Source organism: Oncorhynchus keta, chromosome 29, assembly GCF_023373465.1.
Source record: "Oncorhynchus keta strain PuntledgeMale-10-30-2019 chromosome 29, Oket_V2, whole genome shotgun sequence".
NCBI classification, from domain to species: domain Eukaryota; kingdom Metazoa; phylum Chordata; class Actinopteri; order Salmoniformes; family Salmonidae; genus Oncorhynchus; species Oncorhynchus keta.
The window spans coordinates 22,521,435-22,548,122 of record NC_068449.1 but is presented as its reverse complement, the minus strand read 5'-3'; the positions used below and the strand labels follow the sequence as shown (position 1 = coordinate 22,548,122).

Below are 26,688 nucleotides of genomic sequence, written 5' to 3'. Positions count from 1 at the left end.
AGCACATTCTCACTAAGGCAAATTATGGGTATTTGTAAATGTACTTTGCGAATAAAGGTTATTCTGATAAACCTGTATTAGCCTGTATGCTGAGAGGTTGAGTTATTGGGTCTGAGGCAATAACTCATATGTCCAACAAGTTCCTATGTCCTTCAATTTTGTTAAAGTTGTTTCTCCAATGATTTATACAATATCATTTCAGTAATGTCGCTTTTATTGTAAAACTACACCAAGCATGCTTCCCTAGGGACTAGCGAAATCTTTAATTGCAGAAATCGCTACCACTAAAATTGATCGAGCATGATGTTTTAGGTCATGAATGACATGAACATACCGGTATGAAATATTCCAGGGTGAGGCTCCATATCAGCATCTCTATATACGGCCAGTTCCAGTGGGCTTAAATCAACATCTACCAGCAAGATCCTAGTAAACAATACTGGACCTCCAGTCCAGTTGCTGGCATGCACCCAACTACCCATTGACTAACAAAAATAAACTATCGAATGAGTTATACCGAACCTTGACTACGGGGCATGTAAGGCTAATAATAACAGAGTTAATACAGGCTATTTTCATGACTGCGCGAGCTTTGGCTCAAATGAAGATGATTGTTTTTTTTGTAATATCTGTTGCGCTACTATCAGACCGCTCTGCCTCTCGAGCATGGACCAACCCCCCCCCCAATTGTTGTCACCATGGAGATGGTTGCTGTGTGACGCTCCGGGTCTCCAGGACGTAGCTCGCTACATCTGTCAACGCAAGAAAAAATGGACGATCATCTTAAACTCGGAGACAGTGGAGTTGTAAAGAATGTGAGTGATTTACGCTTTCAACTTGTATGCATACAGAGTATTTACAGAAGTAGCTAGCAATGTTTGGGATGACATGGCAAACCTTGAACTTCCTCGCGATCTCTCTGTTGTCCATGATTATGTGCCTTTGCTTTTCCATGCAGCTAGCTAGTATTAGTAAGCATAAAAAAGTAACGACCATAAAGCTAACCCTACCCTATTCATAGTCAGACGCTAGCTAACTACATTTAGCATTATTGATGAAGGTACAGTAGCTGTCTTCTTCTGGCGAAATGTGGTTAAGAGCCCTGACGGAAGGATAAGGACCTTATTTTATATATCAGCGATAATTTTCAAAAAACAAAAGGTTACATTGATACACACCTTTATTATGGTTAGGGTTATTGTGTTTCCACACGGCCATATCTCCATGTTACAGCGTGTGGTGTGTATGGAAGACAGAGGCTACTGTACCACCAGTGCTAATGATCTAGCATGCTCAAAAGGACTAAAGGAGCCTAACGTTGCTTTACTCCTTAGTCCAAGGACAACATGTTCTGTTTAAATGTCGAATTGGCTCTGGAAGCCAAAACACCCAAATACTCCATCTACACGTGAAATTATTATCAATTGCGTTTTAGAAACATAAATCCCTCTACTTTCAAATCACATCTAAAGCGTTTCAGAAATGCAAAATACACACTTACTGTACACTGTTTAACCGGTTTACAGTATTTTTCAGTGACAATACCCGTGTGGTGTTTTTCTTCAGATAGCTGTTTTCTGTAAACAAGCGGCTGTAACATGGAAATATGGCCCTATGGGAACCCTAACTCAATAAAGGTGTGTATCAATTTAACCTTTTTGTTTTTTGAAAATGATTTCTCAAACATATGAAAGATAAGGTCCTTATGCTTCCAAAACCATAGCTCAAGCAATGCGTGTCAATGTTCAGACCGAACTCCCCACTACAGAAGATGCCTTTGTCCAATGACTCTTATGTGTAATGTAATGGAACTGAGAGTTATAATCATGGGCTAGCATTCTCCTTGTAACAGAATAAGGCTGCCAAAAATGGGGTAAAACATAATTTTGATGTGATATGAAAGACATTAGAATTTTTTTATTTTATTTTATTTTTTGTAATTTAGCAGAAGTGCTTATCCAGAGCGACTCACAATTAGGGTTACCTTGCTCAAGGGCACATTGACAGATTTTTCACCTAGTAGGCTAGGGTATTCGAACCAGAAACCTTTGGCTTACTGGCCCAACGCTCTTAACCGCTAAGATACCTGCCGCTGAAAGTAAAGGGCTTTATGTTTCTAGAACCGTATCACAATTGAGAGTGGGTATGTGTAAATCCCTACTCCTTAAGGGTACGTTCTTGGGTTACCATAAAGCCAGCAATTCTATCTCAAAAAGTCCATTCCTAGCTAATGCTTGATGGTTTACGACGTGTTCGTGTCATTTTAAGATCATTTTCATTGACTTGAAATATGAGTTTCAGGTTGCAAAGTTGGGTCGACGGGGTCAACGTACTCGACAGGCTGCAGAGCAAACATCACTGGAGGAGCCTCGACACGTCAGGAAATCCTCTTCTTCTACATCGATGGGAGAGGTAGCTATGATTTGTGATTGATTATCAGTGCTGCTTGTAATGCATTTGTATTTACCTGAAACCCAATATCATATATTAAATGTCATGGCCGTTAACTTCACTGAATACACTCAATCTGAATACGTGTGAATCATTTCTTATGCATGAACCAAGGACGCGGAAGAGGTATTGTATGAGTAATGATATGGCATGTCTTGGCAGTATTCCTTTTCAAACCCCGCAGAGTAACTTTATACCCCAATAACATACAGTATACCCTCATAGTGTACAGTAGACTACATACTCAAATCAATACACATACGATTTTAATGTAGACATTTTATATACCTACTCAGCTGTCACTTCTATTCTGAATACCTCACATTGTGGTATAAAGTTACTTTGTGTTGTATTCAAGGGATGCACTGCTTTATTCTGCTTTATAGTTATAGTTACAGTAGTTTCTATGGATGCTGCTCCTTTTATGTCAAATATGTTTGAAGTGGACCATGCACTTTCTTTGACTTAAAAGTTGTCCTACGTACCTGGTGGACTTGAATGTTCTTTCTTTTAGCAAAGCCCACCTACCCATTTCCTTCAGATATGAAACCGAAGGAGCAGGGTCTAGGTGTTCATTTTTAAGTGGGCCTATGCTGTTTGCTTTGGTACAACATTGCCCATTCTATAACTTCCCCTGTTATGAAGAGAGAGGATCGTCTTTAGTTAGTCTGACTTTCAGTGCTGTGTGGGGAGAGGCTAAAGGTCTACTGCTCGACTGTATTGATCCATGCTGATTCATACCAGCCTTTGCTCCTGGACCCTCATCTCCCACTGCCACACAGAAAGTGATTACAGGCATAATTGCTTTCAAAGTCAAATTGGAAATGACATATGACAATGTCAACCACTTTATTCCAAAGCATTGGCATTCATGGTATGGAGGTCTTGCTTGTCCCTAGAAGTGGCAAACTGTAAGCCACCCAACATTCCTGGACCAGGAATTCCAGCTATGCTTTTGCAGTAATCTTCCCAAATTAGGCCAACTTCCCTAATGTAGAATCAGGATTCTCGCGCCCCTAGTGACCTGACGTGCACATGAAATGCATTTTTTTTCTCCCAGTGGCGTGCGACTTAGTAGATTTGTTTATCAGCCCTGGTCTGCTTTTCCTATAAATACCCACTGATTGGTCACATTCTTGACATCCTTTTTAACAAAGGCTGAACTGCATTCATGGGCTGTTTGTCTGAGTTTGTCCACCACAAGGGTCTACTGCTTGCACTTTCAGAAAGGTCTAGAATAGAAAATATGTAGCCTAACCCTTCACTATGATGACATTATTTCCTAAATACACCCCACTGCCACTATTCTACTATAACTGTAAAGTTCATATATGGTCATACAGTCTAGTGGAACAGTGGTGGTCGGTGACATTTAAGATTAGGAAAGGCCTTTTTTCTTTTTATGAGCATGGACTTATTTCAATTACAGCATATTGGAAGACTGTCATAAATATTCCATTCAAAAAAACATTCCAATCCAAACATTCATATCATAACCGCTAACTGTTACACACAGCCTACACCGTTGTCACCATATTAGCTAACATCATACCTAGTCAACATAGTTACGAGGAACTAATGCGTTAGTATACCCACTACAAACATGCAGTACAGTGTATAGTCAGCAAGCAGTTTAGCAGTTTCACCGGCAGGGCCTCTGTGGCAATAAATTATTAAAACCAAAAGTTTACATTGACTTGGAAGAGTTCCAGTGTTGTACCGCCAGCTAGCTAATATAGTATCCCTCTCTGTTTGAGCCGGGTGTTTGAGTAGGCTAAACTAGCTAGCTGCATTAAATACATTAATTTGTTCAACTATTGTCTTTCTCTCTCTTTGAGTCAACTACTCACCCCTTTTTATGAACTGCAGTGCTAGCTAGCTGTAGCTTATGCGTTTAATACTAGATGAATTCTCTGATCCTTTGATTGGGTGGACAACATGTCAGTTCATGCTGCAAGAGGTCTGATAGGTTGGAGGATGTCCTCCAGAAGATGTCGGAATTACTCTGTAAGTCTGTTGAAGCGGGTGAGGACTATGAGCCTCCTTGGTTTTGTATTGATGTCAATGTACCCAGAGGAGGACGGAAAGTAGCTGTCCTCCGGCTACATCATGGTGCTACCCTACAGAGTGCTGTTGAGGCTACTGTAGCCCTTCATTGCAAAACAGGGTGTTTTAATCAATTATTTGGGCACGTAAATACATTTCATATACTTTTATCATCCTCACCCAACGAGGGAGGTTAATTGAAAACGTCATGGCATTTTTAGCTACAGTGGAGGCTCCTCAGAGGAGGGAGGGGAGGACCATCCTCCTAAGCGAATTTCATAAAATAAAAATAGTGAAACATAAAAAAAGTTATCCTTTTAGGTAGCAGACTGTAAAAGCGGGTTTTACCCTGAGGAATTGAACAGTATCGATGAGCTACCACTTTTATTATTAATTTGGCCTCCCTTGTTCTTGTTAAAATCCCATTGTTTACTAATTTCATGAAATTATTTATTCATCCTCAACCTTCCAGTTTAACACCAGCAGCCTCCACCTCCCTCTCTAGATGCTGACATTCACATTTATAAATGGGTTTGGTGAAGGAACCAGCCATGAATAATTGATTTCCTCTTTCATGGCGCAACAAAGAAATTCCTCCTGGCCACTGTGTCTTTTGCAGACCCAATTTGGTAATGAGAGTGTTGTGCTTTTTTCCCCAAATTAATTTGTCTGCTGCCCACCCTTGTGTGCTCTGAGGAATTCTTTCATTCAAGTGCTGGTCCCTGACTCCCCGGGCTCCGGTCTCAGGACCACAATCCAAACTCAATTGACTATTTTCAGTACTATTTTCAGAATCGAAGAATGAGAGGGAGAGGGTCATTTTTTCCTGTGAAGCTATTTTAGGTCAGGCTCGCAGCCCCCGGGCAGTCCTCTGTGTGGCAGTTCCCACACTCTGCTCCATATGTTCAGGCTCTGTGATTGGACAGCAGTTAAAACCATAATAAACAACAGCAATATGTCGTGCATGCCATTCCTAACTATTTTGTAAGTGGGCTAAGTGAGAAGCTATGTCATTCATTGCTAGAAATGTGCAGCCATCTGTAGGATGGTATATAGTGCAGCAAACATATATTACCAGAACACTGAAGAGAAGAATAGATAAAGTAGGCTTTCCCCAGTGATATAGGAAACTAAGCGTTACTTGGGCTGTTGTAGTTTACACCTCAAAAATTCAGTTCCTGAGTTCATGAGTGGTTTGTGTTTTCAAACATCAGAGCCTCCTGTTGACTCATCTGAACGTAATAGGTCTGCTCCGTTTTGGAAATATGTTTGTGCATGGGTGCATACTTTTATTTTTCTTTCTTGTTAAGCTTGATATAAAGTATTATTTTCACATAGATTTAGAGACCATGACATGCCACAACATACTTGCTATTTTGGACTCAATTATGCACATTTTCCTCCTCCTGTATGATTTCAACCTAAGTGTAGAATTTAATAGTTTAAAGGAGTTGTCTTGTCAGACCATTGTTATGCCTGTCATTAATGATCTCTCTCACCTCAGGGACCCCCTCCTAAACCAGCCCGCAGGCAGGGCGGATGGGCTGAAGAGACTTCTGGATCAGCCAAGTGAGTATCTCCTTCTCTCAACAAATTGTATTTCCAGCCTCTAGGTATGTACCTCACAGTCTCCAACATGCATTATTTTGTTACTAATGATCTCTCGTGCTGTAGACAGAGAATAGGATATTTATCAGTGCAAGTTCTTTACACTTTTTGCTCTGAATCAACAACGTTCCAGGGAGCCTCTCTGAGCAGTGAACTCCACATTCATCTTCATCAGCGCGGGATCCAATAATTGACATGGTTCATGTATCAGCCACAGGAGGGCACTGTTAGTCAGCTATCCACTTCATCACAGGGCTTAGGCCACTTCATCACCTCTTACGATGGCTGTCTAACTAAAGCACGCTCGCCTTTAAAGGCACACATGCCATTGTCAATTCATTAAAATCTCTGTACAATGAATGTATGAATATTTCATACCACAGACAGATGGAATATCTGGAACAAAATAATTTCCTTCCAATAGAACACATTTAAATTACTGTACGTCTCCGTATGTGATGTCAGTGTGCCTGTAGTCAGACTGTGGAACTGGCTCTCCACTCTTCCAGATGGCTCCATCTACCACTCTACTCCAGTCTCTGTTGGGAGGAGAGCTGGGGAGATGCATAAATCCATACATTGAAGTGAACAAGACGATTCAATTGGGTTTATTTGCATGGTTTTCTGTGCCGATAGTGCATGTAAAGAGAACAGAAAATGAAATATATTTTTCTCACTCTGGGAAGGTCAGGGTGTCGCTTCCTTGTGTTAGTGTAACTTGTCTTGATTCCTGCGTTCAGAGAGATTGGAATACAGGAGGTGTTAAGGGTTTCTCACGTGCATTGATCCTCTCTGAAACAAAGTAAGTAATGGGCCCCCCTGGAACCGGCAAGGACTTTTCCCTTCAATGTCACCCCTCATGCTCAATCACTGCTGCCCTCCTCCCACTAATCCCAGCGCAGAAATCCCAGGATTTGTCGATCTATCACTCCTAATTGACACTAAATGATCTGTCAGTTTATTGATGAACCTTTGAAGCCGGGTTGTCACAATATATTTTATCCCTAACAACTTTTTCCAGACAGTTTTACCATGTCTATCGCTTCAGCCTACATGAGTCTTAATCAAGGGGCCTGTAATGTGTCTTAAGTGTCGCCAGCCCCGCCCCCGGTGCCAGGCACACAGGACACAGTCCAAGGGCAGCAAGGTGGGCTCCCTCAGCTCTGCCCTCTCTGATCTGTCTCCCTGACCATCATGGCATACTCCAGAGCCTCCAGAGATGAGTGAATATATCATTTATAAAGTATCATTTATAAACATACTAAATGTCATTACATTTCTTATTCAGGTTATTGATACACAGTAATGAAAAATAATAAGAAAATGTTTTTTCAGTCCAGAGAAAATGACAGTATGTGATTTCTTTAATACCAGTAGGGGGCACTCCTCAACCAGGAGAACCTGCAGAATGTGACATGCATCTCCTCCCCAAAAGAATCCCAGAAACACTCATATCTAATGAAACTTTATGTAAGTTGTTTTCACAGCCAAACATACCTAGACTGTCTTGGTCTAAATGTTCAAGAATGTAATAACTGATTTGCTTTTCTAATGCTGTTAAGATTAGTTTATTGGACAGTAGCCGGGTTTTGTTTAATATTATCTCCCTCGTTCTCTGGTGTGAAACAGTGTTATGCTAAGAATAGTGTGTTGAGGTGAGAATGTGTGAAAAGACAGTGATTTGGGCGTGGCATGTGGTGCCACAGTCAAGCAGGGTTGTGTGAGAGAGGAGTCTGAAAATAACCCCGTGGTCCAGTGGTGGTGGTGGGGGGGCTCAGATAGAGGGCCTTTGGTATCATTAGAATACACATAAGACATGGCAACATTTGTAGAATTGCAGGAAATGACCATTACAACTGCTCAATGCTTCCTCCGCCAACAAGTGGGGTGTGAACATTTTGGGATTGCATGGGTTGCGAGGTGGGGGTTTGTTACTTCGCAGATGAATGACAATATCCATCCGGACCTTTGTCACCTAGGAAATTTGTGTGACCGTATCTTCTCAGTTAGTACTTGTACCCCTGACCTAGGCCCTATGAGGCTCAAATCAGACAGAACAACTAGCCTACATCAGAAACCAGCAGTGGTTTTTAAAGATGGATCTTACAAATAGAAAGAGAAGAAGTGTTCAATAATATAATTGGTAATTGTTTTGTTTTGTTTTATTAAAATTGAATTGATTCTAGTCCTTTTGTTTTTGTGGCACAAATGTATTTTCTCTGTATTCCTTTATTGCAAAGTCTTAACAATAATCTTTTTCCCCCCTTAGGTCTGGAAGAAGACCTGCCATGGTGCAGGATGTGGAAGAGTACGTTTTCTCAGTCTCAGATTTTTACTCAGATTTTGTCCCTCAGTTGTTGATGAAATTAAATAACTTTTGTAAAAAAATATAAAAACAACACAGGAGCAATTTAAATGTTTGTTTATACCCAATGCTCTGATGTGGAAATGTCTGTACTTTGAGATTGTCCTTGGTTGCAACTAATCCTCGCCTTCCAAGAACAATCACTTAAAAAGCCTGCGTGACTGAGTTGTCATCACTTGTATTGTTGTTGGGAGCCAAGTTAGTCTGTAATTTGAGTTTTTCCACGTTTCCAACGTTCATAATAGGCATTGAATAGACAGTAGTGACATGGAAGGAGACAAGAGAACATGTTGTGTTTTACTCATCATTGCTGGAGCCCCTTGCTTAAATAGTGGTGTTGAGATGCAGCTTTGACAGAAACACAGGCAGCACTTCAAAATAGTCCCTTGATATATGCTCTTTTCACCACCAGCCCATCTCAGTAACAGTTATTTACTGCTCCCACTGTGTTAGTTTTGATTCATTCTCAGGTTTTTTTTCTGGATCAGAACGGGGCTTCAGTGGTGAGCGTGACAGAATAAAGAAAATGTTAAGCCAATTTCCTGCAATTTGACAAATTTCTCCATGCAGAGAAAATGTTGCAGTTATAAAGCTAATTTCCTGCAATTTGATGTATTTTGCCATGGCTAATGCTGTGATCTTTTGCTCAAACATAATAATGATGTCAATTCTCCCTGATGTCTACTTTTTATTTAGGTGATTGTTAGTTCTCATAGATTATTTGATAAAAAAATATATAGGTCCATTATCTTTTGAAAGTGTTTTTCCATCCTATTTTAGTTTTTTACACTATTTGGACTTAGGCAACCCGAAAAAACGCTTAGGTGGCCCGCCCAAGGATTTCAATGGGAGAAAAATCCCTGGTTCTTGGAGGGATACTGTTGAAGTAGCTGAAGCCCTGGGCTGCTCACAGTGACCGTCCCACCGATGCTGCTGTGGCTGCGGAGCCTTTTGGCTGCGTCTACTGCTGTGTTGTAGACACAGTCCCAGTCAGCCTGCAGCAGACAGACAGGCAGAGCAAGCCTCCTATCAGGCTGATCTAGTGCCTTGCTCAGCCCACAGAAACAGGCCCATCATCAAAGCACAACAGCCCAATCCAAGTCTGGCTCCCTCTGATGACCTCACTGCTGAATGCTTTCAATAATTCATACTCTCCCACTTCCTGTTTCTGCAGTCGACGCCTGCGACCACAAACCCCCCAGGGCTCGGATGATGAAGGAGGTGAGAGCACCCTTGCATCCCAGTCCTGCGTCTCTTCTGGAGGGCAGAGCTGAGTCCTCCAGTCCCTCTGCAGCACATTCATCCACTGGAAATAGAGCATATAACCTCTCATCGCGCTCTCTGACACTACATATTTCTTGTCAGTGCTATTGATGAATCCTTCATAAGAACTCTGTTTAGACCAGCTACTGAGAGATGCCCCATAACTAACCAGAGCACACAATCGTTTATAGATGAAAATCACAGGTGAATATGTTCAGTTAGAACTAGGGGATCACTGGTAATCCTCCTCATTCTATCACAATACACATTCTATCACAATACAAAGTCCATAACAGACCTCAAATACAGTATTCACTCAATTCATTCTCCTATTCATTGGCTGAAGTGTGGCAGGATTTAAGTGGCTGTCCCCTTTGAGCTTTTCACACACACGTCTTCTCACACACACACACACACACCGCGGCAGGTGTTGCAGAGCATGGATCCAGCGGTCACCTCAGGGTCCGGCTCTCCGCATCACAAACAATGTCAGGATAGATGGAGGACATTTCAGCAAAGCACAGCCTGGGATAATTGTTCCATTTTTCAGAGCAAAGCAGCAGGGGAAATAAGGGTGAAATTGCCTTAGCAAAGATAGGAGTTGTGATTCCCTGTTAGAACACTAAGGAGTTATACATATACATACCAATGACAATGGCCAGACTGGCTGGCATTGTATAAGAAGGTTGTCTCTGTGGTATCAAGCTGACATATTGATGAGGAACAGAAGCACTTTGTCTGCAGCTGTAGTTACTACTCTCACACATCGCTAAATAAATGAAACACATATACCCGCCATAGCCTTTTTCTGTCTATTTAGATTCTTAAAATACTATTCAAAATGTATTTACATGTTTCATCTAGATTGTTATATGTTTGATGTTATGAACTACATTACTGGAATTAGATTGAGAAAATAATGTAAACGTTGTACATTGAGCTTACCAAACATTAGGAACATCTTCCTAAGAACCCCCCACACACACATTTGTTGCCCACAGAACAGCGTCAATTCGTCGGGTCATGGACTCTACAAGGTTTCGAAACCGTTCCACTGGCCCATGTTGACACCAATGCTTCCCACAGTTGTGTCAAGTTGGCTGGTTGGCCCGCTCTTGATACACATCAGGAAACTGTTGAGCATGAAAAACCCAGCAGTTCTTGACACAAACCGGTGCGCCTGACACCTATTGCCATACCCCGTTCAAAGGCACTTACATATTTTGTCTCCCCATTTACATTCTGAAGTGTATATCCTCTTATAGTTTTATGGCCAATTTGTTTTTACAAAGCATTTTTCATTTTTCTTCTGTTTATGATATTTTTTATTTTAACAAATGGCCGTAAACATACTGTTTTTGACACTGCTTTTAAGTTGCTATACCACACACATTCACAGTCACGCACACACACACACACACACACACACACACACACACACACACACACACACACACACACACACACACACACGCAGTGGCTGAAAGGGTCAGTTGTGTGGAGACCCCAGTGGCATGCTTCTTACCCAGTAAATGCAGCTGGAAAGATAATTCCTCAGTGGAGGGAGACCTCTTAATACAGTGCCGAAGGCAGGGGCAGTGGAAATTGCAGTGCTGAGGGTTAGTGAGATAGCCCCTCCGATCTTGATTATGTCTCCTACCCTATCCCATATGTCCACTGGCTAGAGGCAGAGAGAGAGAGGGCTAGACCCTGCCCCCTTGTCCCCCTCTTCCCCTCGGCCGGCCTTCAGTCCCCTGCCAGTTACATTACAAAGAACTGCCATTACAAACACACTCATCTGTTCCAAAACTGTTTATTCCCCCCTCTCTATTTAATTTCTCTCTTTCAAATCCCCCTCTTTCTCTCTCTCTCTCTCTCTCTCTCTCTCTCTCTCTCTCTCTCTCTCTCTCTCTCTCTCTCTCTCTCTCTCTCTCTCTCTCTCTCTCTCTCTTTCTCATCTCTCTCCTCTCTCTCCTCTCTCTCCTCTCTCTCTCTCTTCTCTCTATCTCATCTCTCTCCTCTCTTTCTCATCTCTCTCCTCTCTCTCCTCTCTCTCTCTCTTCTCTCTATCTCATCTCTCTCCTCTCTTTCTCATCTATCTCCTCTCTCTCTCCTCTCTCTCTTTCTCATCTCTCTCTTTCTCATCGCTCTCCTATCTCTCTTTCTCTCCTCTCTCTCTCTTTCTCATCTCTCTATTTGTCTCTCTCGTCCCTCTCCTCTATCTTTCTCCTCTCTCTCCTCTCTCTTTCTCCTCTCTTTATCATCTCTCTCCTATCTTTCGCATTACTCTCTCTCCTCTCTTCTCTCTCTTTCATCTCTTTCCCTCTTTCTCCTATCTCTCTCTCTTTCTCATCTCTCGCTCTCTTTCTCATCTCTCTCTCTTTCTCTTTCTCATCTCTCTTTCTCTCTCTGTGATCTGCTGAATATTGTCCCATAAGCCTTTCAAATGTGTCCCGTGCCTAGGTAATCATCCCACTGACTCGCTGCTTAGATTATAACAGCCATGCCTGCCTGGTGATGTGAGGACGTTTCCCCAAAGTCGCTGACTGAGGCGTGCCTGCCGGGAGTACAGTATGTCTACATTCACAGCAAATTATCCCCTTTTGATATTTACATGCTTCAGCGAGGAAACTCGCCGTGACCGTGTAATAAGGAGAGGCTTGGCCCAGTCGCCGCTAGACAAAGCAACCTTGATAGATGTCCAGGCTGGTATGTGGAAGGGAGGAAATGTATCAGGTAATTTGTGCCAGCAGTGCTGGGAACAGACAGCTCCTTCTGATGGAGTTGACCTTTCCGTCAGAAAAACTGTAGCTTGTTTGCAGCTCATATTAATCCCCTCTTGACCTCCAGTAATAGGTTGAATTTGAAGCTCATTTAAAAATGTTGTTCCTATTTTCACTTAATAATAGAGTTTGCATATAGAGAACCTACCCCCAACTGCTCCACGTTGAACTCTCATAAATAGTGTTGATAGTGCATTATTGGCCGAGATGGGATGGGGGGGGGAACAACCCAAGAAGCTATTTGCAAAGAACAGGACGGCGAGGCTTTTGATGTCATTGTGCTAAGACCATTACATTTGATTGGGGGTCCGGGGGGGACGGATTCTGCTGAACGCTGTGCTTTGTAAATGAGAGGACAAAGTGTCACCGGGGCCTCATGAATATGAAATAGCCGGCCCGCCTCTATTCGGATATCAGAAACACAGATGAATCTTGTCAGAGATTAACCGAGTGTGGCATTTTTTTGTTATTATAATTTTTTTTTGAAGAGAAAGGAATGAGTTATCAACTGATGATGAGGGTTATTATCTTTGCAAAGTGGATGGAATTTGACCAGGCTTTTTCCTGTTTCCTTCAACTGAAGAAACATTCAGAGCCTTAATCCTTCTTCTCATTTAGCTTATTCTATGAACACATAACTTCCTTTTTTTCTTGTAAAATTGCTGAAATCTTTTCTTATACAGTTATATGAGAATATTACAGACCTAACATCTCAGAGCATCTTTATTTTACAACCACCAGTGTGTTTTCAAAAAAAGTATTTTGAAGGAATAGTGACACAGATGTACAAATATCCTCCCATCAGATCGTGCCTCTCATCTCCTGGCCTCTACTGTATTTAGCTCCTCTATTGACTTTCCCTTCAGGGTGCACTGCTGTGTTCAGAGATTACTGACATCCCTGCACCCTCCCTACCACTCCCCAGTTTCTCCCGGCCTATTCACTGACACCTAGCACACTGTATGACTGGAAGAAGTCAGAAGGAAATGTAGCTACACTGTTCAACGGTTAGGGATAGATGGTATATAGCTACGGATGGAAGTGACACATAAATTGTTCAAATGTAAGAATTTGAACTAACCCTAACCACTGTCCTAACCTTAACCTAATTTCCTAACCTAACCTGCTACATTAATTATCCTAACCTGCTGAATAAGTTATTCCAACTTGCTGATTTCTGTTCATAGCTGTATACCATATAGTAATCACCTTTTCAACTGCCTTCAACCAAAACCAGTATTGAAAAAAGAGACAAAACACATGGAAATCAGACCTATCCTCTGATGACAGGTGGGTTGTTCTGTCTCTGCTTTTGTGTTCATTTAGACTTGTTACATGGCAACAAGGACTAGGTAGATGTCTGTGACCTTGATGTTGACAGGCAAAAAACTCTACACCGAAAAAGATTCATCCTCCGCTCTTAAGATTCCTTGGGGAACTCTTGCCGGATAAAGAACCTTTGAGTTAAATTGGGGGTTCTTGACGTGTCATCTACGGTTCTTCCGAATTATAAATGTTTCTTGAAATGTATTGAAGCCTGCAGATGTCTCTTTCATAGCACATAGCAAATTGGCCAGTGTAACATTTCTAGTGTTGATTCAGGAGTTAAATTCACACTGTAAAGAGTTAAATTAACACTCAGTGGTGTAAAAGAACACCAGTGTTGGTGTTAATAACCAGAGTTGAACCAAAACCAAGCTATCATCATATTTCCCAGCATGCTCTTGTCATGGAAATTCTTACACAGGGACATTCTAAGTCCATATTAAATGAATAATAGTTTATTGTCAGCACGCTGGAGAGGTTCCATAACATTGATGCACCATAGTGAATGTCTGTCAGGAGCTCTAACGGGGCAGTCCCATTAGTTCTCTTATACAGTATACTTACACAGAAAGTCATATTTGCATGATTTAGCTTATTCATTATTATTATTTTTTTATCATTAACGTTTGCTTAATTCAAGTGACCGACCAATACTGGGTTATGCATGTGACAGACCAATACCTCACAAGGCTTCTTCTCTCTAGGCAGAGACCTTGAAACAAAGATATATTTTGATCTCAAAACAAGGGTCTGGGTGTAATGCCAGATTGCAGATACTGATAGTGAGGATTTGCTCAGTCAGTCACTTGCATGAAGATAGAAAACGGTTATTAGAAAAATAAACAGAAAAGCACCAACATAAAACTTTCCATCACACTCTTTTGCAGATTGATTTTTAGAATTTTTCGTTTAAATATCTATTTTTGGATGTACTGTACATTGATGGATCAATATAATCTTATGCTACTCAAATATACATAACATACACTTTTCTAAACGAATCCAATCTGTTACTTAGACTTATTGCATCCGTTAATGAAATGGTTGTTCCAGTTTAGATGCTTTAGCTAATTCCATTTTACTTATCCCAACCCGGGCGAACATTCTGAATGCCGGTTGCAGGTGAATCAAAATAATGGATATCCCCACTCTGACTGGATTCCAACAGGAATTACACGTCACTTTCCAAGCCAGCATAACATAATGTGACTTGCAGGCCTGATGTGGCCTGTAAACTATGAGTTTCAGGCCATTTTATTAGGGTAAAACTAGGAGCTTAAAATAAGGCCTTATGAAATATACACATTTACTTAGGAAATGAATGCAAAAACAATGTCTCTGTCACTAGCAAACAGTCATGGGTGGTACTGGTAACTCTAAAATTCACTCAAAAGGCATCCTAGGAAATACGCTAATAAATATTTGCATAAAGTAAGGTGTTGAGTGTGTGTGTGGTTCTTCCGAGAACCTAAAATGGTTCCTCTGGTTTATGGCATCGCTTAGAACCTTTATTTTTAAGAGTGTAATTGCAAAGTTTGCAAAAGTATGAACTGATCGGTTTCGGTTGTGTCAGTAGTGGAGACTTACTTTCCCCCAGATTATGTAATATACTTGTAGTTCATCTTTTTCTATTTTGTTGTGTTTGTTTATAACATGGCATAATGAATGTATTCATTTCATATTCATTTTACAAGTAGATTAAGTGGCTTCAACATTTAAATTCATCACAGTCTGTCTGTCTTGCTCGCCTCCCCATCTCCCACTCTAACAAAAGTCCATCTGAAATGTGCTGTGAAAGTTTGCCCGTCCTTCTTGGGAGCTGAGCCATGCTCTGTCCTGTTGCGTTTTGCCAATTAAAGCGGGTTCCCACTGTTTGAGCAGCGGGCTAGTGGCTCCTGGCACTGCAGCCCCTGCCAGGCCGCACCGTGACTTCCGACCCCACACAGATGGGCCCGCCAGTAAATACTCTTGCACATGGCTTGACGCCGCCCCTGTCCGAGTGGCAGAGTGGACACTGAGGTCGGCCTGCCGGCCACCACTGGTCCTGGGGGTGGATGGCGCTGACAGGGCCAAAATGCTGGGGGAGCGGGGGGTTCTTTCCGGGGAGCCCCTGGCCAGCGCCCCTCTCGCAGCAGGAAGAGCTGCCGCCTGGTCTCCTGAATATTCATGGCCGCCTGGCTATTGTGACAGGGCAACTCTATGGAAGATGTAGGGAGAGAGAGAGAGGGAGAGGACAAATCAGGTGCCAATTTACTCCCAGACACTCACGCTTACACACACACAAACTGTCATACCAAACACAAAGAAGACTGTATCTTAGTTTTTCTGTAGTCCATGTCCAGTTTTTAATGTGTTTGACCACTATTGCATCTCAGTTAATATTTTAGGTGTAGAGATTGAATTACTAAATAATAGACAGTGTGACATCGATAAGATATTGATAAAGTATGTCCTGGATGTATGTTGTGTTTTAGATATACCGGTGATCCCAGACCTTGACGAAGTACAAGAGGAAGACCTTAACATGCAAGTTGCTGCTCCTCCAAGGTACTGTAAAAACATGTCACGCTCCACTCTAGTTGACCCCAGTCACTCTGGTAGATTCATGGCATCCCATCACTCAATTTTCATGATTGTCTTGCACTTAAGTGAGTACAGACACACCTGCACACCGTCTCACATACTGTCTCTGACTGCATAACTCTGTTATAAGTAACCAGATAGCTGTTCAGATGTTCATATATTACCAGATTCGCCATACCTCTGGCTGGTTGCTGACCCATCTTCAGAGCCATGTACAGTACCTGGCCTACATCTTAACATCAAGGAGAGCAAAAGATAAGAATACACTGGTCTTAGATGGTGACGTTGACTGTTACTTTGCCTCCTCTCATCATGGTATTGAAGGCGTCTTGGCATATTGGACCTTTATGCAGAAATAACAGTTGAGATGTGATTTATGCACGGCGGTTAGTGGGACCCTTACTAACGGGGCCCTTTGATTTACAGGGCAGTGAGAGACACGCCGACATGTGTCCGCTATGTAGCGCGGCTATGACAGCGGCGGAGGTTATTAGGCTGGGACCTGCTCTCTGTACGAGATAATATCCACATTGAACTCATTGCGGGGGCAATGTAGCGTGTAATGTGCAGTAAGTAGGACTGGCATGCACTGTTAGGCCCTCGCCACTTTCAGAGCCCCCCTCTTAATTCCAACTACAGATAAGCAGCTGGGTTTCAATTTGAGGCAGTTACCACTTGGCGCTCATCTCTCTGTTCTTTAATGAACTCTCCATGCCCTGTGTGCACTACCTCAAACTTCTGAGAAGATATCTGTCTCACAGAGTGATACTTGCAAGTTGTACTGTACTATGATACAGCTTCTAGATTGGTCTGGTGATATCTTGCAGGTAGTGTAGGGAATACTTTACTGTATTTCAATAGACATGCACTAATCAGGCTAGTGAGGAAAAGCATGCCAACAAGTACATGTTTGGTATAGCAGCTACCAGTGGTGGTTGGTGCTGTTTAAGATGAGGGAGGATGATTGTTTTTTTTTTTAATGAGCATGGCCTTATTTATATTACTGCATATTGGATGACTGTCATTCACATTCCATTCACCCAGCTCAGTGTAACATCAATAGGTTTAGGCTACTACATGATACTCAAATATTCCCTATACCCATCATGAGGTTGCTACAACCTAGCCTATGAATGAAGGTTTACAATGTAGGTTTACAGATTGAGCGAGATTTGCTTAATCAAGGTGACAGACATTGACACATTCAATACCACTATGCACAATCTCGCCTGCATCTAGCTGATCTAGAGTGTGATCTTTAGTCCAATATATTGGACAAATTCAGGTATACACTGCAGTCCTAGCTAGCTGTATTATGCTTTATGCTTTCAGTACTAGACTATTTCTCTGATCGTTTGATTGGATGGACAAAATGTCAGTTCATGCTGCAAAAGCTCTGATAGGCTGGAGGACACCCTCCGGAAGTTGTCATAATTACTGTGTAAGTCTATTGAAGGGGGTGAGGACCATGAGCCTCCTAGGTTTTGTATTGAAGTCAATGTACCCAGAGGAGGACAGAAACTAGCTGTCCTCCGGCTGCACCATGGTGCTACCCTACACAGTGCTATTGAGGCTAGTGTAGACCTTCATTGCAAAACTGTGTTTTAATCAATTATTTGGTGACGTAAATATATTTTATATTGTTTTATCAAAAAGGATAACTTTTTTTTGTGTTTCACTTTTTATTTTTTATTAAATTCACTGAGGAGGATGGTCCTCCCCTTCCTCCTCTGAGGAGCCTCCACTGGTAGCTACATTTATGATGGGATTTTTGTTTACATAGTGTTTGTCCTTCTCCCCAGCATCCAGGTGAACCGGGTAATGACATACAGAGATCTGGACAATGACCTCATGAAGTACTCTGTCTTCCAGACCCTGGTAAGACATCTCATATGAGGCCACACACACACAGCCAGATTTCAACGGCTATTTATCTGTACTCTATATTAGATTACCCAGCCCTCTCTCTTCCTCAAGGAGGTCCTTTTAGGATGCATCCAATATAAATGACCTCTGTCTGTAGAGTGTGTTTCTGCAAGCTGGTGTTCTCATAAGGTCTCTGCCTCTACCTAGGACGGTGAGATTGACTTGAAGCTCCTCACCAAGGTTTTAGCTCCAGAGCAGGAGGTGAGGGAGGTGAGTGAGTTTTTTGTAAATATAGCCGCTGTTCCCTGTGAGAGGGTGTCCAGATGTTGCTGAAGCACCAGGGGAGGTCGCCTCCCAGTCTCCCAGGTAATCAAGATTTATGATGTGTGCATTAACAAGCTCTATTCTCTTTCGCTCACCTTCCCTTGCCTCTCTCTTGCTCTCCTTCTCCCCCTCTGGTCTCTTCCTCTCTCTCTGTTTCTTATTCCCCTCTTTTCTCTCACACTTCTCTCATCTTTATTACACTATATATTTTCTTCCCCCCATTTTTTGTATCTTTCTTTTCCCATATTCTCTCTCTCTCTCTCTCTCTCTCTCTCTCTCTCTCTCTCTCTCTCTCTCTCTCTCTCTCTCTCTCTCTCTCTCTCTCTCTCTCTCTCTCTCTCTCTCTCTCTCTCTCTCTCTCACACTCTGTCTCTCTCTCTCTTTCGCTCTCTCTCAGGAGGACGTGGGTTGGGACTGGGATCATCTGTTTACAGAGGTGTCCTCGGAGCTGCTGACGGAATGGGATCAAGGAGAGAAGGAGGAGCAGGTCCCGTTGTCTGTGTTATGAGGACAAGCCTCCCCAAGTTGGGATAAAGTGGACCAGAACGTCTCCTCTGGGACCTGGGTGGGTGCATATCAATGCTCCGTCGAAACATAGGGACCATCAAATATACGTAGCTTGCCTCATATTGTTGCTCATATTCCAAATGTCTATTTCCAAGTGCAAAATGTATTTTTTTTCCTAATAAATTTTAACAAAACACATTTGTATTTGTTGTGAAATGAATAATTCTATTTTCATGGTAGGTTCCAAATGAATTATCTCCTCTAAAATACAGAAGTTTAGTAACACGTATATGGTATTACACTGATGTGCTATCTGTTTGACTCTACCTAAACTGCTAAAAGACAAACTCACCTTTACTTAAGAAAGCCTTCTAAATGATCTGATACAGATCAACATGCCCCTGTGTCTTCCGCCTGCACTATCAACCCCCCTACAACCTTAGTCCCATACAAGTCCAAGGTTGATAGTCAGCTAAGCTGAAATCCATTTAATTGTCTTCAAATTAACATTGTTCATTAAAGCCCACAACCTTATTGTTATTGACTGTGCCATTGACTTTATCTTCCAGCTCTTCGACAAGAGCAGCCCCTTCTTCACTATTATCTCAAATGAATTGAACACACTTCCCATTGACACCTGGGGGATTAGCATACATTATGTAAGGAAGACATCTTCCACCTTAGCAGGAGGCTGGAGGTGTCCAGGTGTATGCTCTCTCCAAACTTACAGAAGAACCATGCATCAAACCTAAACCACAGGGCCTTAGGAGAAGGACTTCCCGGGGAAGGACTGCCCGTTCCATGATCTCGCCATCACGGTTGACAACTCCATTGTGTCCTCCTCCCAGAGCGCTAAGAACCTTGGCGTGATCCTGGACAACACCCTGTCGTTCTCAACTAACATCAAGGCGGTGGCCCGTTCCTGTAGGTTCATGCTCTACAACATCCGCAGAGTACGACTGCCTCAAAGCACGCAGGTCCTAATCCAGGCACTTGTCATCTCCCGTCTGGATTACTGCACTGATGTGGCTGGGCTCCCTGCCTGTGCCATTAAACCCCTACAACTCATCCAGAACGCCGCAGCCCGTCTGGTGTTCAACCTTCCCAAGTTCTCTCACGTCACCCCGCTCCTCCGCTCTCTCCACTGGCTTCCAGTTGAAGCTTATCCGCTACAAGACCATGGTGCTTGCCTACGGAGCTGTGAGGGGAACGGCACCTCAGTACCTCCAGGCTCTGATCAGGCCCTACACCCAAACAAGGGCACTGCGTTCATCCACCTCTGGCCTGCTTTATCTTCCCTACCACTGAGGAAGTACAGTTCCCCTCAGCCCAGTCAAAACTGTTCGCTCTCTCCCCAATGGTGGAACACACTTCCCACGACGCCAGGACAGCGGAGTCAATCACCACCTTCCGGAGACACCTGAAACCCCACCTCTTTAAGGAATACCTAGGATAGGATAAAGAAATCCTTCTCACCCCCTTAAAGATTTAGATGCACCATTGTAAAGTGGCTGTTCCACTGGATGTCATAAGGTGAATGCACCAATTTGTAAGTCGCTCTGGATAAGAGCGTCTGCTAAATGACTTAAATGTAATGTAATGTAAATGAAGTCACAAGATCTGCTGGTTGGCTATTGCGTAGCAACGTAGTGGTGCCAAAAGCCTTGGTCTGTCTTAGAAAGCCTATAAAAATTACGATCGCCAGAACAGTCAACCAAAAATAATTTAGACAGCCGTTTTGGGCTCTACAATTTGTTTAAAAGTATCAAGTTTGATCCCCACAGTGAATTATTTTTAAGTTCGATACAAATACAAATTGAGTTATTTAATTAATTAGTGATCCATTCTGACTACTACATTTGTCTTCACACAGGACCACGTGCTGACTGACACAGGCCAATCACGGCCCGGCAGTCAACGAGGAGGCTCGCGCTCCGAGGCCATAGACATTGGCCATGTTCGAGAGCATCAAAACCATATTATAAACTGGGTGGTTTGAGCCCTGAATGCTGATTGGCTGAAAGCTGGGGTATATCAGACCGTATACCACAGGTACATTTATTTTTACTCTTCTAATTACGTTGGTAACCAGTTTATAATAGCAATAAGGCACTTTGGGGGTTTGTGGTATATGGCCAATATAACACGGCTACGGTCTGTATCCAAGCACTCGTGTTTAAGAACAGCCCTTAGCCATGGTATATTGGCCATATACCACACCCCTTCGGGCAGTATTGCTTAAATGTATCATGGGTAAATTGTGACTGACTGACTGATCTACTAATATTAATGAGTGCATTCTGATCCAACTGTAAATTCATACCCTACCGGTCAAGATTTTCAGAATACCAACTCATTGAAGGGTTTTTCTTTATTTGTACTATTTTCAACATTGTAGAATAAAAGTGAAGACATCAAAACTATGAAATAACACATGGAATCATGTAGTAACCAAAAAAGTGTTAAACAAATCTAAATATATTTCATATTTGAGATTCTTCAAAGTAGCCACCCTTTGCCTTGACAGCTTTGCACATCCTCTTTCCATTAATCATCCTTGAGACGTTTCTACAACTTGATTGGAGTCCACCTGTTGTAAATTCAATTGATTGGACATGATTTGGAAAGGCACACACCTGTCTATATAAGTTCCCACAGTTGACAGTGCATGTCAGAGCAAAAACCAAACCATGAAGTCGAAGGAATTGTCCGTAGAGCTCCGAGACAGGATTGTGTCGAGGCACAGAACTTGGGAATGGTACCAAAACATTTCTGCAGCATTGAAGGTCCCCAAGAACACGGTGGCCGCCATCATTTTTCTTAAATGGACGAAGTTCGGAACCACAAAGACTCTTCCAAGAGCTGTCTGCTCGGCCAAACTGAGCAATCTGGGGAGAAGGGCCTTGGTCAGGGAGGTGACAAAAAACCTGACGGTCACTCTGACAGAGCTCCAGAGTTCCTCTGTGGAGATGGGAGAACCTTCCGGAAGGACAACCATCTCTGCAGCACTCCACCAATTAGGCCTTTGTGGTAGAGAAGCCAGGCGAAAGCTACTCCCCAGTAAAAGGCACATGACAGCCTGCTTGGAGTTTGCCGAAAGGCTAATGGACTTTCAGACCATGAGCAACAAGATTTTCTGGTCTGATGAAACAAAGATTGAACTCTTTCACCTGCCAAGAGTCGCGTCTGGAGGAAACCTGGCACCATGCCTATGGGGAAGCATGGTGGTGGCGGCATCATGCTGTTAGGACGTTTTTCAGCTGCAGGGACTGGGAGACTAGTCAGGATTAAGGGAATGATGAACGGAGCAAAGTACAAAGAGATCCTTTATGAAAACCTCACCTTCCAACAGGACATCGACCCGAAGCACACAGCCAAGACAACGGAGGAGTGGCTTCTGGACAAGTCTCTGAATGTCCTTGAGTGGCCCAGTCAGAGCCCGGACTAGAACACGATCAAACATCTCAGGAGAGACCTGAAAATAGCTGTGCAGCGACCCTCCCCATCCAACCTGACAGAGCTTGAGAGGATCTGCTGAGAAGAATGGAAGAAACTCCCCAAATACAAGTGTGCCAAGCTTGTAGCGTCATACCCAAAACAACTTGAAGCTGTAATCGCTGTCAAAGATGCTTCAACAAAGTACTAGATATAGGGTCTGAATAGTTATGTAAATGTCATATTTGTCATTATGGGGTATTGTGTGTATATTGATGAGGGGAATTACAATGTAATCCATTTTAGAATAAGGCTGGAACGTAAGGAAATGTGGGAAAAGTCAAGGGGTATGAATACTTTTCGAATGCACTGTACATGCCTATCGGCCTGCGCATCAGCCTGGTGCAAAATAATACTGATTGTTAGTAGCTAAGAAGTTCTCATGGTGCATGTCCTCTGCCATTAATATATCAGAAATCATTTATACCTTAGATAGTCATAGTTTGCACACACATGTTTAGTATGTGTCAGTGTGTGTTTAGGCCTTGTCAGAGAAATGTGTCTTCACTCAGAGTAGTCTGGTTCATGTGTGTGAATAAAGACGCCGGCCTCCGAAGCCACACTGGCTATTGGGGAAACAGGTTTAACATTTACAGACTGTGATTAGGTGTATTTCTACCTGTAGCGGAGAGCGGTCTCATGACACTTGTGGATACACACCAAAGGCCTGGAGGACACACAATTTTCACAGCTCAATTATCTCCAGTCACACATAGATAACCATTCAGCCAGTTACTTGGTAGTCCTCAAATCAGTCTTCAAATCAGTCCTCAAATCAGTCCTCAAATCAGTCTTCATGGGTATTACAGAAACGGAAAGTAACAAAGTTAATGCCCAGAGTTCAGAATTACTGTAACGAGAGGTCTCCCTCTCTTCCATCTCTCTCTTTCTCTCACACTCTCTCCAACATTCACACACAGTACAGTCTCTCCACAATTGGCTTATTTGGCCAGCCTTAATGAATTCTGCCCATATGCCCTGAGCAGCTGCCGCGTTGCCCCTTCCTCCCACCCCCGCAGAGCTGCGAAGTGCCCATCCATGTAGAGACAACCTCTAGCTGTCTCTCTGGAGATGGCCGCGCCTGCCACTCCTCTGCTGGCGCCAGGCTGCTGGCGTTTGAGGTGGACGGCTCGCGGGCGGAGGACCCAGATTAGGCCGCAGTGATCACGGGTTGTGGCCTGTCTCAGACGATTGGCCAGAACACCAGTGGATCATAGTGGGGATTAGAGAGGGAGAGGAGATGCTGTTTGGCATGTGCCTGCATCCAGCTCCTCAAAGTGACCTCTCTCTGTCCCTCATACTCTCCTCTTTCCGCTCTCTTGCTCCCCCTCCCTCTCTCTTTCGCTCCATCTCTCTTCCTCTCTCTTATATCCCGATGCTGCAGCAAGGCTCAGAATGACCTCTCGGTAGCTGGGCGCACAGAATTTAATCACGTCAAACCATCTGTAACACATACGTTATTTGTACGAAGAGAGACGGCCCTTGCTCCTAGAGCTCCTCGCAGTGTAGATGTATTTGGCTCCAGAAGAACACAGTGTCACGGAGAGGTGAGCAGAGAATTATTTGTGTGCCTCTGATCAAATGTAGGGAGCTATTTAGAGGATAAGGTCTCATTTTGTTTGAGGTCATCATTTTTGGGGGGAGGGATGGGGATTTTTTTATCAAGGTATTATTTTAGTGGGATCCTCTGACCAGTATTTAATGTGGAATATGATATCCTTATTGCAGCTCAATGGAATAAAGAACTCTTAGGTTGAACTCTTATCATTTGTCAGGGTCTCATATAAAATGTTGTAGCTCTTTCATCAGAAGTTATCCGTTTTTATCTAAAAGTGATGTTCTCATCCGGTATTTATTTAGTAGAAGTTGTTTCTCATGTGAATCTACACTGGTTATTTTTTATGGAAGTTTTCTTATATTTTTTAAGTCCAAATGTAAAACCTTGAGAGGACGCCAAGTTTACTGGGTCCTTTATCTGGGTTTTAAAATGACTCCCTGTATGGAAATGACTCCCTGTGTGGAAATCACTCCCTGTGTGGAAATGACTCCCTGTATGGAAATGACTCCCTGTGTAGAAATGACTCCTTATGTGGAAATAACTCCCTGTGTGGAAATAACTCCCTGTGTGGAAATGACTCTCTGTGTGGAAATGACTCTCTGTGTAGAAATGACTCCCTGTGTGGAAATGTCTCCCTGTGTGGAAATTACTCTCTGTGTAGAAATGACTCCCTGTGTGGAAATGTCTCCCTGTGTGGAAATCACTCCCTGTGTGGAAATCACTCCCTGTGTGGAAATGACTCCCTGTATGGAAATCACTCCCTGTGTGGAAATGACTCCCTGTATGGAAATGACTCCCTGTGTAGAAATGACTCCCTATGTGGAAATAACTCCCTGTGTGGAAATGACTCTCTGTGTGGAAATGACTCTCTGTGTGGAAATGACTCTCTGTGTAGAAATGACTCCCTGTGTGGAAATGTCTCCCTGTGTGGAAATTACTCCTTGTGTGGAAATGACTTTTCACTTTCTGGCAAAGAAAACAAACAGGGGAAGTAAAACCGTTTTAATAAAAATGGACCAAGGCCTCCTAAAAACATGTTTTTTTTCCTACTCGGGGATGACAGGTTTGTCTTAATGTATTTTGATACAGGGCGCTAATTGGAAGAAGAAATAGAGATAATATGCTTCCAACTACCCCTAATATGCTGTGGTGTTGACAGAAGTTTATACATTTTATCTAGTCTCATTATCTGCCTTCCATATGGCCCAAAAGCAATATGCTGATGTGTAATTAAAGTGTTACGAAAATGAGGAGATGTGAAGATAGCCAGAGCCTTCAGCCGGGGCCCCTCACACACAGAGTGACGGGTGAGGACAGACACGCCAATGCTCACGGGATATTAGGAACTGACCTGCTCGTTCCACCAGGGGCCACGTGTCTGGACTGTCACAGGCCCTCAGTCAGTCACTGGCCTGGTCAGGGGTTTACAGGCTGAGTCAGGTGCTATAAGCCAAGCCTGGATGTCCAGTTTCTCTGATGAGTGATCTAGTTTGATTATTCCAGAGATGCAGTAATAAATCCTCAGACCCTGAGTTTGTTAATTATTAAGCTTTATAGGCTATATGTATGATGAAACATTAGCAATGTTTTAACTCTAGGGCAAATGTCAACTGCACTACATACATAGGCAACCTGAATGTAGATTTTATATTGTGGAAATAAATCTAAATGCAACCATATTCAAATAGTTTCAGTGCACTTTGAAAATGACTTGAAAAAGTAGAGCTGTTCAGCCCCTGTATTGATTTGCCACAAAGACTTGATGATATTTCAAGTTTGAAAGAGAAATCCCCGTCATAGAACTGAGGCAGGCAGATCAATATCATTCTTTGATCAAAAGGGGATTTGCCTTTGAAAGTAATAGATTAAACAGATGTTTTATTTTCCATTAAATATGCTTCACCTTTATACTGCGGAACTACAGGGGGCTTTGAGGGGAAGGGCTCTCCTGACCACATTAAAGACAAAGCTTTAAATTTAGGAGTCCAAAGTTGTGTGAGTTGGGAAAGGGTTTTCAGTTTCCACCGTGCTGTTTTTCTCTCTCCTTTTTTTGTTAATATTCTCTTTCTCTTAGTACTTTTTTAGTTTACCCCAGGTGGGTTTGGACATGAAATGACTAGGACAGCGGCAGCTTGGAATGCCCCTGGGCATCTTACGGGTGTCAGGTTGTCAAAGGGCTCGGTAGTCAGGGGGGTGTTCATGGGAGGTTTTTTCAAGTACAAACTGACCAAGAAAAAAGCGTATGTTCTTTTTGTAACGCAGATTGGCTGAATTCATTATTATTATTTTCCTCTTTTTCCTCATATTTTTTTATAGGTAGGGGGGGACATGAAATACAGTCAGGGTCCACATTTGTCATGTATTTTATTATTTAGTCTTTTCTCCTCTCAGTCCAGGACGCGAGGCCCTTCATTTTTCACATGAGTGGTTTTCTTATCTTTGTGGGCCCTCTCCACTGGCCTACGAGTGACTCAAAGGCAATAAAACACAAAACATTCTGTAAAACACAGGCG

The 26,688-nt window shown here is 42.7% G+C and overlaps 1 protein-coding gene across 4 annotated transcripts; it reads left to right on the top strand.

Moving 5' to 3' along the window:
- The first annotated feature begins 692 nt into the window (after positions 1-692).
- LOC118362488 (intraflagellar transport protein 43 homolog B) lies at positions 693-25,854 on the top strand. 4 transcript variants are annotated; one of them, XM_035742855.1, is made up of 10 exons: positions 753-815; positions 1,567-1,637; positions 2,302-2,412; positions 6,002-6,066; positions 8,375-8,413; positions 9,645-9,691; positions 16,317-16,389; positions 18,228-18,303; positions 18,499-18,561; positions 19,013-19,320. In XM_035742855.1, exons 2-10 carry the CDS (start codon positions 1,599-1,601, stop codon positions 19,121-19,123), a joined length of 624 nt encoding a protein of 207 aa, XP_035598748.1. In that variant the 5' UTR covers positions 753-815; positions 1,567-1,598; the 3' UTR covers positions 19,124-19,320. The 4 variants fall into 4 exon arrangements, 3 of the variants coding, with proteins under 3 accessions (XP_035598747.1, XP_035598746.1, XP_035598748.1); XR_004821214.2 differs by lacking the exon at positions 1,567-1,637 and adding an exon at positions 20,996-25,854 and having other exon boundaries at positions 765-815; positions 2,296-2,412; positions 19,013-19,180; XM_035742854.2 differs by lacking the exon at positions 1,567-1,637 and having other exon boundaries at positions 693-815.
- Positions 25,855-26,688: the final 834 nt, after the last annotated feature.

Coding starts and splice junctions, on each gene's coding strand:
- LOC118362488 (XM_035742853.2), top strand. CDS start 771: ATGGACGATCATCTTAAACTCGGAGACAGTGGAGTTGTAAAGAAT. Junction 2,413..6,001: donor CTTCTACATCGATGGGAGAG/GTAGCTATGATT, acceptor CTCTCACCTCAG/GGACCCCCTCCTAAACCAGC. Junction 8,414..9,644: donor ATGGTGCAGGATGTGGAAGA/GTACGTTTTCTC, acceptor CTGTTTCTGCAG/TCGACGCCTGCGACCACAAA.